The 20,131-nt window shown below is 43.8% G+C and overlaps 1 protein-coding gene and 1 long non-coding RNA gene across 3 annotated transcripts in view; one reads left to right on the top strand and one right to left on the bottom strand.

Moving 5' to 3' along the window:
- Window positions 1–20,131, top strand: part of CAMK1D (calcium/calmodulin dependent protein kinase ID) — a 401,474-nt gene that overhangs the window by 311,492 nt on the left and 69,851 nt on the right. For both annotated transcript variants that reach the window (XM_061435695.1, XM_061435696.1), the window contains exon 4: window positions 19,726–19,864. In XM_061435695.1, the coding sequence (XP_061291679.1) occupies window positions 19,726–19,864 (139 nt within the window). The remainder of the gene's footprint in view (window positions 1–19,725; window positions 19,865–20,131) is intronic.
- LOC133258951 (uncharacterized) lies at window positions 1,220–9,860 on the bottom strand. The gene is made up of 3 exons (XR_009740206.1): window positions 9,551–9,860; window positions 6,601–6,735; window positions 1,220–2,058 (listed from the first exon to the last, which is right to left on the bottom strand). It is a non-coding gene; the product is annotated as an uncharacterized LOC133258951 (long non-coding RNA).

The raw sequence follows: 20,131 nt of genomic DNA, 5'->3' as shown, positions 1-20,131 counted from the left end.
AGAAGGATAAGCTGACTTTGATTGAAATTCCACTGTAGGCACGTTGAGGAATTTTAAAGAAGCTCTGAGCCAGTGAGTGCTGTGGGCTCCTTTTGTTTAGATTTGGCACTGGCTGGAAGGCTGTGCTGCCGGAAGGAGCTGGTATGGAGGAGAGCCAGATCCGCAGCAAGTCCTGAAATGTGCCCTCTTTTCATCCCAAGATTTCGATTATGGTGCCAAATGACAGGGCTGCTGTGGAGCTTCTAGTGCTCCAAGTGACCCATGAGTCCCCCCCATATGGGGGCCCATGCTCTCGCTTTTCTTGTCTCCTTCTCCCCTTCTTTTGTCCTCTGTTACAGAAATGGGTCTCTGACAGTGTTCTGCACAGCTGGGGAAGCCAGGGACACTGAGAGGAATCACAGGCTGAGAAGTCCTCCCAGTCCTGAGCTGTCTTGGGGAGACTGACATGGGTAAACTGAAACTGTTTGTCTCACCCCTTTCAGTGGGTGCAACCTCAGATTTAATTTTGCTCCAGTGATGTCCTGGAACATCTCCTCTGGACCCCTGGGCTTTGGGGAAGTGGTTGGGAGTTCCTTGGGGGTAAGATGGTAGAAAACTCATATTGCCATTTTGATTACACAAATATTTTTGACAAATAAAGATTGACAGCAGTTAAGAGTTGAAAAGTGGTATTATTTATGCCAAATGTTTTTCCTAACTTGTAAAAATATTATATAATAGTGTGGTAACAGAGCAGTGTGGTTTTTTATTTCATCACATACTTTGGGGTCTAATTTTCTTGATTTCTCCTTGTGCATTTCCCTGCCCATGCCCCAGATCCCCCTCTTCTCCTTTGGGGCCGTACCCTCTGGCATCCCTGGTTTGGGGTTATAGGTCAGCATTCACAGGGGCCAGTCTGTGGGGAAAATGCACATGAGGAGAGGACTTTGTGTTATAAGTGAGCGATCCACTGACGTCTGTACCAAGATCGGAAGGAGAAGATGGAACCAGAGGTAGACAGGATGAACTGATGAAGATAGGCTCACATCTGGAGGAGATGAGACACTGAACAAGGAGCAAATAGGTAAACTGAGGCAGTTCTGGAGCAAATTGCAAGAACTTAGGTGGCATTGCCTTCTTGGGAGAGATCTATCTTTTGCATCGGACAGTACACTCCATAGTGCTAGGTATTATTTGGACTTACCATACATAACAAAATCTGTAATTAGCATCTCTTTGTTTGAGGACATTTAATATAGTGCCAGCATTCATGTAATGGGCCAGTGGGAGTTAATAACAGTAAGACAACAAGCAATCCCAATTCAAATAAGTGGGATTTTTTTAAGCAAAGCAATTTCAGATAATTGGTGGCTCCTGGATTCCCTAAGGAAAGGGGATTTTCCGGATCATCCTTTTGATAGACAAAATATGTGGAACGCTCTCTAAAATGCTATAATATCAGAGACTTTAAATAATTTAATCACCAAAATCTTATTATCCCCTTGCCTGCAGGCTTTCTAGCAGAAAGTGCAATTAAATTAAATGTAGGGGAAAAAATGGACTCTTAAATTCGAGACTTTCCTGCATTTCTTTGCCTTTCTTGAGGATCTCATTACTCTCCGATTTTCTCATTTTCCTTTCTTCGTGTTTGGCAGAGAACACATACTCTTGAAGCTATTGCAGACAGGGTAAGAAGAGACCTTCTGAGTTCAGCAAATCCATCTGAACGGACGGGTGAAGGTGAATGCATCTCACCGTCCTTTATGAAACAGCCTGGAAGACAGTGAGGTGGCAGACTTCTATGACTTGGAGTTCATAGAATGACAGATTTAGTATTGGCCACAATGTCTGTGAAACATCCTGTATAATTTTTCTAGAGTTTGTGGCACTTCAGTTTTGGAAACTTCTAGGTGTGTAACCTTTGTTTATCACTTCTTGTTATAAAAATTTTTAAACGCTTTAAAATGTAGAGAGAATGTTTAATAGGCCTCTGTCTTAGGTCTGGTTCCCCGGAAACAGATAATGATGCAGAAATTTGGGTGCAGGTGATTTTCTGAGAAGAGCTGTTGGGATCAGCATCTGTCAGGGGTGAAACAAGGGGACAGGTCAGAGAGAGGAGGTGAGTTAAGGGCAATTTCAGCGACGTCCTCAGTCAGTTCTAAGAATTGCGGACCAGGGTGGCCTGAAAGGGGTTCGGTAGGCAACACCAGCAGTGCATGTGCGCGCTCAGTCCCGTACAACTCTTTGCAACCCTGAGGACTGTAGGCCGCCAGCCTCCTCTGTCCATGGGATTTCCCAGGTAAGAATACTGGACTGGGTTGCCATTTCCTCCTCCAGGGGATCTTCCTGACCCAGGGATCAAACCTGAGTCTCCTGAATCTCCTGCATTGGCAGGTGGATTCTTTACCACTGAACCACGTGGAAAGCTCTGACACCAGCAGTATTCACTGCATTTAGCCATCACCCAGCCTCCTCCATTGTCAGCCTAAGGGACAGCTTGCTTGCCCTCTACTTCCACCCACTTCTGCCCACCTGGGCTTTTTTGTTTTGTTTTTTACAACTTCATTGAAGTATAATTATGTACCATAAAGTTCACTCAACTCAGTAAATTTACCAAGCTATACAACCATCACTTGAATCCACTTTCAGAACATTTTTATTACCCTAATTAGCATATTCCTTTGAAAATGACTCCTGGTATATTTTGAAGCAGATCACTTTAGTGAGGTTTTAATGCAATTAAATTCTTAGCTGAAGATATCTATTGATAGGAATTTTTAAAAGACACATTTCTGTGAGTGAGTGAGGTGCCGTTTGAGGTCACATGATAGGTGACCTGAGGAGATGTAGGAAGCATCACTACAAATAAAGCTAGTGGAGGTGATGGAATTCCAGCTGAGCTATTTCAAATCCTAAAAGACGATTCTGTGAAAGTGCTACACTCAATATGCCAGCTGCAGTGGCCACAGGACTGGGAAAGGTCAGTTTTCATTCCAATCCCAAAGAAAGGCAATGCCAAAGAATGTTCAAACTATTGCACAATTGCACTCATCTCACACACTAGCAAAGTAATGCTCAAAATTCTCCAAGCTAGGCTTCAACAGTATGTGAGCCAAGAACTTCCAGATGTTCAAGCTGGATTTAGAAAAGGCAGAGGAACCAGAGATCAAATTGCCAACATCCAGTGGATCATCAAAAAATCAAGAGAGTTCTAGAAAAATATCAACTTCTGCTTTATTGACTATGCCAAAGCCTTTGACTGTGTGGATCACAACAAACTGTGGAAAATTCTTCAAGAGGTGGGAATACCAGACCATCTGACCTGCCTCCTGAGAAACCTGTATGCAGGTTAAGAAGCAACAGTTAGAACTGGACATGGAACAACAGACTGGTTCCAAATTGAGAAAGGATTATGTCAAGCTTGTCACCTTGCTTATTTAACTTATGCAGAGTATATCATGTGAAATGCCAGGCTGGATGAAGCACAAGCTAGAATCCAGATTTCCAGGAGAAATATCAATAACCTCAGATATGCAAACGACACCACACTTACGGCAGAAAGTGAAGAAGAACTAAAGAGCCTCTTGATGAAAGTGAAAGAGGAGAGTGAAAAATCTGGCTTAAAACTCAGCATCCAAAAAACTAAGATCATGGCACCCAGTCCCATCACTTCATGGCAAATATATGGGGAAACAATGGAAACAGTGAGAGACTTTATTTTGGGGGGCTCCAAAATCACTGCAGATGGTGACTACAGCCATAAAATTAAAAGACATTTGCTCCTTGGAAGAAAAGCTATGGCCAACCTAGACTGCATATTAAAAAGCAGAGACATTACTTGGCTGACAAAGGTCCATCTAGTCAAAGCAATGGTTTTTCTAGTAGTCATGTAGGGATATTAGAGTTGGACTATAAAGAAAGCTGAGCACTGAAGAATTGATGTTTTTGAGCTGTGGTGTTGGAAAAGACACTTGAGAGTCCCTTGAACTGCAAGGAGATCAAACCAGTCCATTCTAAAGGAAATCAGTCCTGAATATTCTTTGGAAGGACTGATGCTGAAGCTGAAGCTCCAATACTTTGGCCACGTGATGCGAAGAACTGACCCATTGGTAAAGACCGATTCTGGGAAAAATTGAAGGCAGGAAGAGAAGGGAACTTAGGAGATGGTTTGATGGCATCGCCGACTCAATGGACATGAGTTTGAGCAAGCTCCAGGAATTGGTGATGGACAGGGAAGCCTGGTGTGCTGCAGTCCATGGGGTCGCAAAGAGTTGGACACAAGAGACTGAACTGAAATGGTCAAGGCAAAAAACTAAGCTCTTTCCAGGGTTAGTATAAATGCCTTGTGCACATCTGTCATCCTATTGATAAAATAATGGGTCTAAAAAAGAAAAACATTTTTAAGAATACGTGAGATATAATTCATAAACCGTAAATTCACCTTTATAATAAGGAATGCAGTTCACTGGGGTTTTAGTATACTCACAAGCTTGTGCAACCATCACCACTACGTGATTCCAGAATATTTCCACCACGTAATGAACTCTGTACTCATACTCTTATTCTAATAATTTGTTTTTTTGGAGAGACAGTTTCTCATGTGAAAGCATGAACGTTAGGTCTTACCAGTTATTCACACCTGGACCATCAATCTGTGTTTAAAGACAGCTCCTATATTTCAGGCATGGTGCCTCAGAGGTAGTGATTCTAAATTATCTCCAAATCTCAGGGTGGTTTTCACAAAGCTGCTCTTCATTCCTGGGGGTTAGTGGTGTCTGTCTTAGCAGAAAACCTGTCTTTGTTTTTGTATTAAGGCTTGTCCTTAACACAACCATAATGAGGTTTTGTGGGTTGTTAAATGGTGTCTTCAAATATGTTGCAGGGATCACGTTCAGGGTCATTTTACATCTTATTTCACTCTTTGCTACATGTGCAAGATAAATGTATGGGTGCTAGAAAAGTGGAAGTGTATCAGCAGGAATTCTTTTTGCCCAGTGATGGATTAGAGCACATGGGACGTGTGTGAGTTTATGAGTGGAGCTTTTGTTATATTCCCAGACTTGAATGAATTTAGGCTGAGTGAGAAAGAGCAGTAGTGTATATTTAAGTAAAATCTCTGTTTCATTATCTTCATTCTTAAAGAGCAAATTAACTGAAGAAGCCATTTTAGCATATAATTTATGTTTATGCAATTACAAGGGAAACTATGATGGCTTAGCTGCTTTCATTCTACAAATGGCTTTGGTGTGTTCTGATCTGCCCCATCTCAGTCCTGGAGACACAATTGGGCCGTGACATTGCCAGCCAGGCGCTCACACCCTGGGTCACTCTGTCCCCACACGCTGCTCTGTATCACTCATAACTCACCCATTAGCAGTTTATCCTAAATGGATTTTTGACATGATTTAAAAATGGATAGTTATAAAAATATGCTGAAAGGTCCTCTTATTTAGATGCTTTTAGGTGCAGTCTTCTATTAAGAGGAATTTACCGAGTCTTGTCTGCTCAGGGTTTGTAGACAAAGCCAGGACCAACCAGGCAGGAGAACCATTCACTGGGTGAGTCGGGAGCTCTAGAACATTGTTCAGTGGGGTGCTTCTTCCAAGCAATAAAGCAAAACACAGGGCGTTAGGATGTCAAGGGGAGGTAAGATTGGAGAGAGAGAGGTGAAAGAGGCAAACCAGCAGCAAGTTGAGGTGGCTGGGAGAACTGAGGATGGATGGATGAGGTGGGCTTCAGAACTCTTCTGCTGTGCCCTTCATGGTGTTTGCTTTGAGGATTGCATGACCGCTTATGTATGCCACACCCAGCTACACCCAGATCCCACTCACTGTTTTGTTTTGTTTGCATGTGTACAAAATCTTTCTTTATTTAACATCTATTGAGTTAGCTTTCTGTCTGTGCCAGGTCCTGGATAAAACAGTGTCAGCAAAGAGGCTGATGCTACCTGTCCCTTCGTGGAGTTCTCAGTCCAGAATAGGCAGGAGTGGCGTAGGAGGGTCAGCATTGGACACATATTTGAATGTTTAATTCTACGATGAGTGGTGGACAGAAATATAGATGCTAAGAGAGAGTGCTATGGGGCAGGGGGAGGGGAGGACCTAATGTGGTCTGGGGGTCAGGAAAGCCTTTTCTGAAGTCATGATGTCCAAGCTTGGATCTAAATGATGATTGATAATTAGGAAGATAAAAAATGTGTGGGTTCAATGGGTACAAAGGTGGCCCAGAGCCAGGGAACCCTCCAGTGGGCAGCTGTAATCTTCACATTTGTTGATGATAAAAAGGGAACTTGAATTCCGCAGATTTAAGTCCGAATGATAGGTAGGCAGTTTTTACTTTGCTTGTGCTTTTTTGAAGGCGTTCTAAGTCTTTTCTCATATTACATCCCTGCATGAGCTTTCACACACACCTGCTCTAAGGTTTTCAGTAGAGATTAGCTGAGAAACACTAGAATGAATATAAATACACATAATAAATTAAAGCTGAACAAACAAAAGAATTAAAATACATTTTTTAGACTTGTCATAGAATTGGGACTGCATCAAGTTTCCTTCAGATTCTGAACCTCTGAGCATGTATGAAGTTGCGTAATTGTTCTCGGTTAGTTTTGAACAAACTCACGCAAGATAGGCAGAGATGTGCTGACAGCCAACTGGCAGTTCCCCACATGGGAGTTGGCGATTTTACGGACTGTCTGTAACCAAGCCATACTCCAGACCTGTTCCAAAGCTGTCTCCAATCTCCTCCAGTTGTTATCTACTCGAGAAATGCAAAATTATATTCATACTCAAAAATTGCAAAAGAAAAATAATAATTGTTGCCAAGTGAAATTTTCCTCATTGGAACTAACAGTGGGAAGGCTGGTATGTAACAAACATTTCATTACAGAATTTTTTCCAAAAATTATAATTAATGTATTCAGGAACATCTGTTAGTATAAAGCTCATGCATATATATATGTTCTACCACAAGGTCACTGCTTGGAACTCTGGCCCATCAGTTAGCTTCTCATTAACTGAGAACATCTCAGAAAATGTGCCATCAGAGGTCAATAACGTTCAACCCTCACATTGTGAGTCCTCATTATATAAAGTTACAAGAATACATATAATTAATACAGAAGTCACAATACAAAGTTTTGAGATTACATAAGAAAGCTTACATTGTCACAAATTTACGTCATAATGAAGTACATGAGTATCTTCCAAAAGCCCAGCCTTTTTACACAGAGCAGAGAGGAGAGCAGGGAACCCTTATGTTGGTGGGACCAGAAGCTCTTATGTCAAGCTCCTTTCTTTGCAACTCCCTTTTTATAGCAACTCCCTCTTTATAGCAACTCCCTCTACACTGATCCCTTATCAATCAGCTCCTGCCCCACTCCCCCTCCATGCCCTGCAGAAAAGGGAGAAGGGGACCAACATTTATAAAACACTACAGCATGCTGGAAGTCTGCCTAGGGATTTTCCCTTCATTGTCTCACTTAATTCTTAGGGCAAGCTTAATTCCCCTTTGTGTAGTTGAGAAAATGAGGCTCAGAGAGGCCAGTCCTGAGTACCTTTCTCTTCTCTGTGTACTCAGGCATCTCCAGTCCCAAAGTCGAGAAGCCATTTCATATACCGCTGACTCCTGGTTCTCTGCCTCCAGCCCTGACCTTCGTCTTCTTAAACACGAAGACGTGTGGACATTTTCCTGTCCTTATCTTCCCTGATCTCTCAGCAGCATCTGTCAGGGTTGACCAGACCTCCTCCTTGACTTCCATGGCCCCATACTCCTCCTTTGCTTCCTACCTCTGTCTGGTCCTTTGTTGGCTCGTCTTTGAGCGTTGGCATTCCCAGCATTCAGCCGCTTTTCTCTTATCCAGCTGCACTCTCCCAGTGGATCAGGTCTACCCTCTTGGCTTTGAAGACTGTCTGCATGCTGATGACTTGCTAGTTTTGAACTCTAGCCCTGATCTTCCCCCGAACTTCAGTCTCATATCCATGGCTACCTGCTTGACCTCTCCATCCATCCTCTAGGTATCTCAGACTTCCTTATCCTACCCAAGGCTCGAGATCTGTGCAGTCCAATATGGTAGTGCCATGGAGCTGTTTATATTAATTAAAATTCAATAAGATTTAAAAGTCAGTTTTCCAGTGCCACGAGCCGTTTCAAATGCACAGTAGCTCCCTGTGAGTCGTGGTCACCACATCAGAAGGCAGATAAGGAGCATGTCCATCACTGCAGGAAGTTCTGGTGGTCAGTGGTGACCTAGTTGTTTTTATCTCCTCCAAACTTGTTCTTTCACCAGGGACCCCCTTTTCAAATAATCTAGTTGTTCCTCAAGTCAAAAATCTAAAAGGCATCCTTTTTTATTTTATTTTATTTATTTTGGCTGCGCTGGGTGTACGGAGTAAATGCTGAAATTTATGGAGTTTATTAGTTTATCTGTTATCGCTCAGGCTTAATTGCTGAGTGCGGTCTTTATCTAGTTGTGGCAAGCAGGGGCTATTCTTCATTGCTGTGCGTGGGCGTCTCATTGCAGCTTCTCCTGTTCAGAGAGCCTGACCTCTAGGCCTATGGGCTTCAGTAGTTACAACATGTGGGCTCGGTTGTTGCGCTGCATGGGCTTGATTGCTCCTTGGCATGTAGGATCTTCTCATACCAGCAATCGAACCCATGTCTCCTGCATTGGCAGGAGGATTCTTATCCACTGGGCCACCAGGGAAGTCCCAGGAGACATTCTTGATTCCTCTCCTTCTAGCATGCCTTATATCAATTTTATCAGTGAGTCTTGTCTACTGTGTCCCTAAAATATATCTCATGTCTTTGTACTCCTCTCAGACTCCAGCGTTCCCCAAGCTGAGCCAGCAGCCTCTGTCACCTGAATCGCTACAGGGACTCCCCAACAATCTGCCTGCTTCCACTCTTATGCTATAACCATTGTCCACACAACAGGTAGCCATGCCCACAGGGACTTCAAAGCCAAGGCTTTGAAAACTGTAAAACAGTTCTCCTGTCTCCTGGTTGAAAACCCTCCAATGATACTTCATCTGATGTAGCATAAACCCACTGTTTTTAAATCTTAGTTTACCTGGCATCTTTGCCCGTTTGGGCTGCCATAGCAAAGTACCGTAGATTGAGTGGCTTGGAAACAAGAGAAGATTATTCCTCATGGTTCTGGAGCATGGATGTCCCAGGTCAGAGCACCAGCATGGCTGCATTCTGGTGAGAGCTCTCTTCTGGCTTCTCCCGACTTCTCCTTGTGTCCTCATGTAGTGGAAGTAGGGCCAGCTAGGTCTCTGGAGTCTCTGATGAGAGTGCTCATCCCCTTCATGACGGCTCCACCCATGGCCCAATCGCCTCCTAAAGGCCCCACCTCCTAGTACCATTTTTTTGGGGGTTAGGTCAGCATATGAATTTGTGGGGGGTAGGGACATAAACATTCAACACATAAGGCATGGCCCTATATGACTTAGGCCTTCGTCTTTCTCAACCACACTACATTGCCCATCAGACTCCACTTCACCATGACTTTGTCTTTGGTCACCAAATGCCCTAAGACTGGGCTATCCTAGTCTTAGGACAGCCTCACCCCTTTGCCTGGAAGCTCCCCTTGGTCATCACTTGGCTGGCTCTTCCCTGACATGCAATGGGGCCATCTTGAAGCCCACGTTAAAGTGGCTCCACCAGATACTCATCTCAGGCTTGTTTCCATCTCCCCACAGCATTCCAAACTCTTATTGTTTCGCTCCAGTATTCTTGCCTGGGAAGTCCGGTGAACAGAAGAGCCTGGCAGGCTACAGTCCATAGGGTCGCGAAAGAGTTGGACATGACTTAGCAACTAAACCACAACAACACTGTTTCACGTTTATCTGTTCATTTATTTCCTTTTTCTTCCTCCCTCACTGGAACATAAGTCATAGATACTAGGGATTCAGTATGGATAAGACATGCTTTGCCCTCTTGGAATACAAAAGTCTAAAAGTGATTTGTAGCAGAGTGGCGCCGCGGAAGCGTGCTGGGCCCATAAAAATGATCTGTAATTAACTTATCTTTTTTTGGAATGTGGACAGGTGTTGGAGTTAGAAGAGATCAGCTGTTTTAATCTTGAGCATGCTGATAATTTTTTAAATAAATCTTTTCATCCTTTTCTTATGAGTAATGCAAAAGTAAAATTTCTTTATCAGAGTCTCAGCAGGCAGGTTTCATACTCAAAATAAAAACACTTTCACTTCTTTCTTACCCATCGTTTTGGCTCTAACCACACTTTTCCAGGCCAGCCTCGAGGCTGGATGGGAACTGGGGGGTAGGGAGGAGCGGGTGGGGGGGTGGTTCATAGTTGATAAATAGGGAGAGATGGTTGTAAGGAATCACTGAGGTCCCACCAAAGCAATGAAAGTTGTTGCCTTGATGGATGAAAGAATCAGTGCACACTGCAGAGCTCACTGACTTGGGGCTGGAGGAATGGATTTGCTCTTGTGAGCATATCTGAAGGCGGTAGGAAGCCTGCAGGATCAGAACTGTAAAAGCAAGTGGACCTCCAGGATGGGGAGGACAGACCTACATTAGAGGATCGTGTGCATACCCTGCAAAAGGACGCTCCTTCCAGTATGTCCCTGCCTCCATGCCCACAGGCACCGATGGCCACACTCTCAGTAGCATCTCTCTCAGAAGGGGGTTCGTTAGGTCACAAGCGGCTTGGAGTTAAGTGCCATCCACTACAGCCCATACCGTCTCCACTGCCTGAGTTTCAGAATCCTTCGTGATTTGACCTCATCCTCACCAGTCACATCTTCCAGATAATCAGGCTTCTTTGCATATCTTGTCCGTTCCCACCTCTCTCTTCTTCCTCCCTCTCGTGATCTTCCTCCTAACGTCTTCCTTCAGGAATCAGCTGACGTTTTTCACTGAGTGCTGTGCCAGACTCCCAGAGACAGAGAGGAAGTTCCAACATCCCCTTCAGGAACCTTCTCTAACCACAAATCTCTCCCCTCTGGGTTGTGCTGTGGTCAGCCAGCCTGGGTCACAATCTGGCAAGTCGTTATTTGCTAGTGGTCTTGATGGTCAACTTGAACTTTGTAGCTCCCCAAATATGGGCGAAACTGCATGCCACGTGTTGGGCTTGTAGACAGTGCTCACTTAACACTTCGTTCATTGACTCTATTTCCCTAAAAATTAATTCAGCAAGAACTCTTTTCATGATGGTTCAAATGACTGGACTCTCCCTGCCCACTGGGCTTTTCTCCACTTGACTAAATACTGCTCCTTCTTTAAGATGGCTCCGATTCACCTTTTCCTGCCTTGTCCCTGGGGTCTCTTCTAGGGTCCTTCTGTGGTCTTCCAGGGTACCCTCACCCCTCAGTCCCAACTCTTCTCTGTCTGTCCTAGTCACTCCCTCTATACACACTGGACCATGTGCCCCTTTGAAACAGGAAAACATTTTATCAAGTGATACAAGACTATTTGATTAGGTGAATAAAAAAGCATACAAGTAAAGTAGCAAAAATGTTTTCTCCCAGTAAACCTTGAAAAAATATAAAGAAGGGTATACACTTGAAGGGGCTTCCCTGCTGGCTTATTGGTAAGGAATCTACCTTACCAATGTGAGCAGGAAATGTGAGTTTGATCTCTGGGTCGGGAGGAGATGCGAGTTTGATCTCTGGGTTGGGAAGATCTCCTGGAGAAGGAAATGGCAACCCACTCCAGTGTTCTTGTCTGGGAAATCCCATGGACAGAGGAGCCTGGTGGGCTACAGTACGTGGGGTCACCAAGAGTCAGACACAGCTGAGTGACTAAACAATAACAATAATGCATTCAAAGATACACTACATGGATATGGACTGACCTTTATGTTGCTCAGTGTATTCATCTGCTGTGGAGTTAGCCACCACAAAATACCACACACCGGGTGACTTGAAACAGCAGGAACTTACTTCCTAACCAATCTGGAGACTCAGGTCCAAGATCAGAGCGTGGGCAGGTTTGGTTTCTCGAAGCCTCTCTCCCTGGTGTGCCGACGGCTGTCTTCTCACAGTGTCCTCACAGGGTCCAGCCTCTGTGTTCATCCCTGGCGTCTCTTCACACTGGACCTGTACTACCTCACTTAACTTGTATTACCTCTTTAAAGGCCCCGTCTCCAAATCCAGTCTCACTCTGAGGTGTACCAGAGTGGTTAGGATTTCAGCATTAAGAAATTGGGATTGGGGGGGGCAGGCACAATTCAGCCCACAACACCCTGATACCTAGAGAACAAAAGAGCCAGAATCAAAATTCAGCAGCACACGAGGGGTTACACATCTCTGGTCCATCCCATGGAGAGGCATGTGTTTGTGTTTTAGAAATTTCTGAACAGATTGAGGCTGGGAAGATGTTGTGAAACCGAATTCTGAGAACAAAGATATTTTTATTATTAAAGTGGGATTTGCTGAAGGAGAGAAAGATTGAGGACAGAGGTTTCATGACATAAACCCTTAATCTTCCTGGAGAGGGTGAGAGAGCCCCCCAGGAGCAGAGGGTGGGGGCACCAAAGGCAGATGAAGTCACGAGGATTGGGGAGTGGGGGCAGAGTGAGAGTGGGTGCCCTCTGTGGGAGGAAGCAAGTCCTAGGGGCACGATTGAGGCGATGACTGATGGTCCCTTTTTTTCTCCTGGCTGGGTGAAAAGAATGTGTATTTCTGTCATCTGAGCCTTGGGCTTTCACAGTTCAAAAATGCTTTGTTTTCAGCCTCTCAATCACAACCTGCATGTTTCAGGACTGCCTTCCCCTTAGGATTCTATGTAAATAGGGGAAATGGTTCTTAGAAAACACACATTTATAACCAGTCTTGCATTGGAGCACATTAAGGCCATATGGCTCTTGTAACCGAGTCACCTGGGTCTTTAATACTGGTGCTGCCTCATTATGTGACTGTCTTGTGAATTTCAGGGCATGTCTGCTGTAATACTACTTTTTATCATCCCAGGATCAGCACTGATACTTCTCAGACTCCTGTCTCTAACATTAATAGCACCATGCTATACTGCTTGGCCTTGTTGGGGAGGAAGAAGCTTTCTTCAACCCTCTGAGCGTCCCTGGCTGGATCTGAAGATGAAACTCACAGTCACACATGAACAAGGAAAAAGCAGACACATTTTATTGAATCTTTACATATGTAGCCTACACAAGGCAACTAAGTCCTCAGTAAGTGACCAGGGCAGAAAGCTTTTATACCTTTTAGGCAAACAGTACATTTATGGACAGCAGACAATACAAAGGGGTTTGGAATAGGGGTAGTAAATGATGAACTAAGGTGAGAAGGATTAGTTGAACTCGGTTTGTTTGCCAGTTCCACTCTGGGTTGATCAGAGTGTGTCTCCAGTGAAAGGAGAATTTATTTCCTCCCTTTAGACAGGAAAGGGGGAGCTTTTTCCTACACTTCTTAACTGCCTTCAACTCAAAATAATTTTATGTCTAAGAGGCATATATTGGGGTGACATACTCTGGTTTCCATTGGCCTTTTTCATCTTTTATTAAATCTAACTTCTAGAGTAATAGACTTTTGGAGCCTATTTTTCCACATTAGCACAAATGTAAGTTTTGAATGGATGTGCGGATGATATTGTTATAACTTATAACACACGCTGTAATTAGCAGTAAATCTTAAAATAAGAGGATAATATCTACCAAAATCAGGGGCTTCCCAGGTAGCTCAGTGGTAAAGAATCTGCCTGCCAAACAGGAGTTGCAGGAGACTTGGATTCAATCCCTGGGTCAGGAGGATCCCCTGGAGGAGGGCACGGCAACCCACTCCAGTATTCTTGCCTGGAGAATCCCATGGACAGAGGAGTGTGGTAGAGCTACAGTCCATGGGGTTGCAAAAGACCTGGACATGACTTAGCTACTAAACAACAACATTCTACCAAAATCAGATGGAGAAGTTCAAGTGCATGTGAAAAGCAGGGCAGTTTGCCTAGTACTCACAGTGGATGCATGGAAAACCGACAAAGTTGTGTATAGTACAGTACAGAATATATTACGGTCTAGGATCAAAACTTACAGTTTACTTACTTGATCCAGCAATTTTGAAACTGTGTTTCTTGACTGTTTTTGAATTTGAAGAGATCTGCATTACTTAAAATTCTGCTAGTAAATAGTATTGACATCATTTTTTAGTCGCTCAGTCACACCTGATTCTTTTGTGACCCCATGGACTGTAGCCCACCAGGCTCCTCTGTCCATAGGATTTCCCAGGCAAGAATACTAGAGTGGGTTGCCCTTTCCTTCTGCAGGGGATCTTCCTGACCCAGGGTTTGAATCCATGTCTCCTACATTGGCAGGAACATTCTTTACCATTGAGCCGCCCGGGAAGCCCACTGAGATCATTACATCCAGCTAATTGGTATTTGAGTAGTTAAGATTCACATAGTGATAGCAGTGTATAATAGGCACGGAGGTCAGAGGCTGAGCAAGCCCAAGTTCACTGCAGACAAGTTGTTCTAAATAAATGTCCAAGTTCAACTGAGAGGATAGAGAATTTTCAAACCATATCCCCTGTCTTCTGTTCCTTTAGTCTTTGGTAGCCAGTTTTCTTATATACTTCAGTTCAGTTCAGTTGCTCAGTTGTGTCCGACTCTTTGCGACCCCATGAATCACAGTACAACAGGCCTCCCTGTCCATCACCAACTCACGGAGTTTACTCAAACTCATGTCCATCGAGTTGGTGATGCCATCCAGCCATCTCATCCTCTGTCGTCCCCTTCTCCTCCTGCCCCCAATCCCTCCCAGCATCAGAGTCTTTTCCAATGAGTCAACTCTTCGCATGAGGTGGCCAGAGTACTGGAGTTTCAGCTTTAGCATCATTCCTTCCAAAGAAATCCCAGGGCTGATCTCCTTCAGAATGGGCTGGTTGGATCTCCTTGCAGTCCAAGGGACTCTCAAGAGTCTTCTCCAACACCGCAGTTCAAAAGCATCAATTCTTCGGCGCTCAGCTTTCTTCACAGTCCAACTCTCACATCCATATACGACCACTGGAAAAATCATAGCCTTGACTAGACGGACCTTTGTTGGCAAAGTAATGTCTCTGCTTTTCAGTATGCTGTCTAGGTTGGTCATAACTTTCCTTCCAAGAAGTAAGCTTCTTTTAATTTCGTGGCTGTGATCACTATCTGCAGTGATTTTGGAGCCCCCAAAAATAAAGTCTGACACTGTTTCCACTGTTTCCCTATTTGCCATGAAGTGAGGGGACCAGATGCCATGATCTTTGTTTTCTGAATGCTGAGCTTTAAGCCAACTTTTTAACTCTCTTCTTTCACTTTCATCAAGAGGCTTTTTAGTTCCTCTTCACTTTCTGCCATAAGGGTGGTGTCATTTGCATATCTGAGGTTACTGATATTTCTCCTGGCAATCTTGATTCCAGCTTGCGCTTCTTCCAGCCCAGCGTTTCTCATGATGTACTCTGCATAGGAGTTAAATAAACAGGGTGACAATATACAGCCTTGACGTACTCCTTTTCCTATTTGGAACCAGTCTGTTGTTCCATGTCCAGTTCTAACTGTTGCTTCCTGACCTGCATATAGGTTTCTCAAGAGGCAGGTCAGGTGGTCTGGTATTCCCATCTCTTTCAGAATTTCCCACAGTTTATTGTGATCCACACAGTCAAAGGATTTGGCATAGTCAATAAAGCAGAAATAGATGTTTTTCTGGAACTCTCTTGCTTATTCGATGATCCAGCGGATGTTGGCAATTTGATCTCTGGTTCCTTTGCCTTTTTTAAAACCAGCTTGAACACCTGGAAGTTCACGGTTCACGTATTGCTGAAGCCTGGCTTGGAGAATTTTGAGCATTACTTTACTAGCATGTGAGATGAGTGGAATTGTGCAGTAGTTTGAGCATTCTTTGGCATTGCCTTTCTTTGGGATTGGAATGAAAACTGACCTTTTCCAGTCCTGTGGCCACTGCTGAATTTTCCAAATGTGCTGGCAGATTGAGTGCAGCACTTTCACAGCATCATCTTTCGGGATTTGAAATAGCTTGCTGCTAAGTCACTTCAGTCGTGTCCGACTCTGTGCAACCCCATAGATGGCAGCCCACCAGGCTCCCCCGTCCCTGGGATTCTCCAGGCAAGAACACTGGAGTGGGTTGCCATTTCCTTCTCCAATGCATGAAAGTGAAAAGTGAAAGTGAAGTCACTCAGTCGTGTCCGACTCTTAGTGACCCCATGGACTGCAGCCCACCAGGCTCCTCCATCCATGGGATTTTCCAGGCAAGAGTACTGGAGTGGGTTGAAATAGCTTACATCTCCCTAAAGCTGAACCTCTCTCCCGTGGCTACCGTTAAGTAATTTTATTTATTGACCTGTTGTTATGGTCCTGCTCCTTTTCTCCAATCACCTGACCTCATCCTTCTAATTGCATTCTGGTGCTTTGCAAGTTTTCCTTGGGGAACTCCATTTCTAATGAGGACCTTTAAACCACACACATTGGAAGCTCTCTGTAGAAAAATATTGACTCAAGAAAACCACCTGTCAGCTCAGCAGCTGACCACCCAACCTTCATGCATCCTGCCAGCCGGAAAATGAGACATGCCCCTCAGTACAATTCTAAATTTATTTCCAAAAAAAAAAGAAAAAAAAAGTTTATTTCCTTACCAGTGATTCTGGGATTCTGGTTGTTCACAAGTGATTTTGAAAATGATTGGGTGTCTTAGCTCAGGCTGTCATAACAGAATACCAGCTACTGGGCAGCTTAAAGAGATGTATTTCTCACGGTCCTGGAGTCTAGGATGTCTAAGACCAAGGTGCTGGTTTGATTCCATTTAAGGACACTGTTCCTGGCTTACAGATGGCCGCCTTCTTGCTGTGTCTTTATGGTGTCCCTTATTCTTTTCATGAACACACTGATTCCATAATCAGGGCTGCACTCTCATGATCTCAACTAAATCTAATTACCTCCCTACGTTCCCACCCCCAGATACCATCATGTGGGTGTTTAGAGCCTCAGCTTATGAATTGGGGGAGCTCAAACATTCAGTCTTGTCAGAATGGCCTTTTTGAAATGTATGCTTGAGGAGATTTTTGCAAAGTATAAAAACTTACAGACTTTAAAGTATTTTTATCAGTATTGTTACATTTTTTATTGGCAAGTTTTAAAACTTTTTCCCTGTTCCTTGGTTTCTAAGGAAACCACATTCTTTCTGAGCACTGTTCAGAAAAATAAATCCCTGGTGCAATTTGGAATTTAAGAAGTGAAATATTAAATGGGCAGAAAATTGAGATCCTGACCCTACCGAGCACAGGAGTATCTTACTCTTCAATTCTGATGCTTCGCATCATGTTTTTTAAATTTTATTTATTTGTTTGGCTGTACTGGGTCTTAGTTATGGCGCATGGGATCTGTGCTGGGACACATGGAGACTTTTAGTTATGGCATGTGAGTGAACTCTTAGTTGTGGCATGTGGGATCCAGTTCCCTGACCAGGGATCGAACCTGGACCCCCTGCACTGGGAGCACGAAATCTTAGTCACTGACCACTAGGGAAGTCCCTGCTTCAGATCTTATTGCATGAACTATCACAGAGAAAATATTATTCAGTAGCTATTAATATCTTACATCCCATTGCGGAAAAGAGGACTTTGAGAGACTAGAAAGCAGGAAGGATCAGTTTGGAGGGAGGGGAAAGATCTGGCAAATTACAAGTTATGGGGTGCTAAGGGTGGGGAGCATTGTTGCCTAAGGCCTTCAGGCACCTTGCGGAGCATGTGAGTAGCAGCCCAGTGGTAGAACACTAGCTCAGCGCCCTTACTGAAGGTGAGCCGATGTAGGGGGTGAGGAGGGGCACAGTCGAGATAGACTTTTCCTCCTGTACTGCTAATGACGCCTTGATTGGCACCAGCTGCACAGGGTGGCTGGCACCTAGTGGGCGCCCAGCACATGTAGAATGAGTGGTGAATAAGTGATCTAGTGAAGTGAACTGCCTCCAGGTGAATGACCCACATTTACCCTAACCCTGGCAGCAATACGTCTCCTGTAATACAGTCTTGTGTAGAGTTTCTGCATTGAAGCTCACTGGGAAGAAGAGTCTGGGAAAAAGGAAGAGTGGCGAGAACTTGATGAGAGTTGCTGAGATGGGATGTGAATGTCCTGGGATTCGGGTTTCCCCAAGGATGGATCGTTTAGACAGTGCGGTTGTCCAGCTGTACTTACTCCCCTCTTGTTTCTGTTTCTTTTCACTCTTTGAATTGCTTTTTTATTTTTCCAGAGCGTCTTTCTTCTTTTATCTAGATTGCTCAGTTTGCTTTGGAAATGAGACATTATCCAAGCTCAATATGGCTCAGACTGATTATAAGTAATGGGAGAGACTCATACACAGGCCTTTTATAGCTGCAATTTTGTTTTATTAGTTCTTTAAAAAAGAACATTTCAGTGGCTCAGTTATTGAACATTAATCGCCTTGACTTGCGGAGAATGAATCATAGCTTCATGTGTTGGTGTATGTGTGTGTTACTGCTGGGGCCTGTCTTTTAAAGATGTAAAAGTTTTTTTGTGAAAGTTTCATGATTTTAGAGTTTCAGATATATCTTTTCCATTTTATTTTGGGGAAATTTGTTTTTCTTTTATTAAAATAGTGCTAATAAATCCCTTGAAGCTAATTTCCAAAATGGCTTAATTATTTGAACAAAACACTTTTTCTTTGAGAATCCTGTAGTCTAAGAATTTGAAGGCAGAGGTGTTAGTTGAATTGTTTCTGTTCAGTATTTTGCAGTTCTGTTACTTTGTGAAACCTAGAGCAGCATCAAATATCATAGCTGAAAAGGACTCTGGAGGTTCTCCACCAGGGCCTTTTGACCTTTGGTGACCTAGGTTCCCTTTCGATAAATACCAAAAAATGGTTAATGCAGTCTGAAACTCAAAGCAAATTAAAATGGAATAGTCTCTCCCCCAAACCAAATTAAAACAATACACTGGAGTGTCGTTCTTCTATCTTTTTGTAATTCAAAAGTGGCTTTGACGTTCTGATGCATCTGAGGGAATGATTGACTAGATTAACTCCCTTATTTCATAGATGGAAAGACTGAGGTCCAAAGGTTCCCAGAGTCTTCATCTTCTCAGCATCTTAAGAGCAGATCTGGGTCAAGAACCCGGACATCCTGTTGGCTGCTTGCTATTTTGCCCACCAACACCCCATCCCACCACCCAGATCTCTAAGGCTACAGTCACGTGTGAGGGGGGCCCCTCTGCAGTGTTGTCTCCCTGTCACTGATGATTCTGGAAGGTTATTCTGACTTAGTGTCCCAGCGGGATGGAGCAAAGGCCAAGAGAGACTTCTCAGGCCTGCCTAGTCCACAGGTCCTAGTGTGTTTTTATTCTCTTTCTTTCCTTCTAGACTATCTGTACCATCATGACATAGAAACACTTCCCTGGTATAACTTCTGGGGAATAAGGAGACAACATTTAAATCTGAAAGTAGATTCATTTTTGAAATAGAATTTTAGTCTTTCACCATATTGATAGGTCTTATTGATAGTTTTCCCTGAACAATTCAACATGTCTTTTTAAACGTATACTGATTTGGGGACTTCCTGGTGGTCCAATGGCTAAGACTCTACAATCCCCATGCAGGGGGCCCAGGTTTGATTCCTGGTCAGGGAAGTAGGTCCCACATGCCACAAGACTGAAGATCCTGTGTGCTGCAACTGAGACCCGGTCAGAGAGATAAAGATTTTTTTAAATAAATAAAACATTAAAAAAATAAACTTACACTGATTTGTTCTTTGTTTTTTTTTTTAACAGTGTATCTGGTGGAGAGCTGTTTGACCGGATAGTGGAGAAAGGATTTTACACAGAGAAAGACGCTAGCACTCTGATCCGCCAGGTCTTGGATGCGGTCTACTATCTCCATAGAATGGGTATTGTCCACAGAGACCTCAAGGTGAGGCCATCACTTAGCAACACTCTCCAACTGCTTTCCAACCCACAGTGCACTGTCAGGAGAGGATCGGCTCCAGAGGAGGGATGAGGTTACCTTGGTTTGGAATAGGGGTGGAATGAATGGTGGGCTTTGCCTACTGTTAGTTGTCAGGGCCTTTGGGACCCAGAAGTGGCTTGAAAGATGATGGAGATCAATGGGGCTGGCCATTGTTTGAGACATTTAATAACCATTATGCACTTCCCTGGTGGCTCAGATGGTAAAAGCATC

This window comes from Bos javanicus, chromosome 13 (assembly GCF_032452875.1).
Source record: "Bos javanicus breed banteng chromosome 13, ARS-OSU_banteng_1.0, whole genome shotgun sequence".
Taxonomy (NCBI): domain Eukaryota; kingdom Metazoa; phylum Chordata; class Mammalia; order Artiodactyla; family Bovidae; genus Bos; species Bos javanicus.
This window is presented reverse-complemented; position numbering and strand designations above follow the sequence as displayed.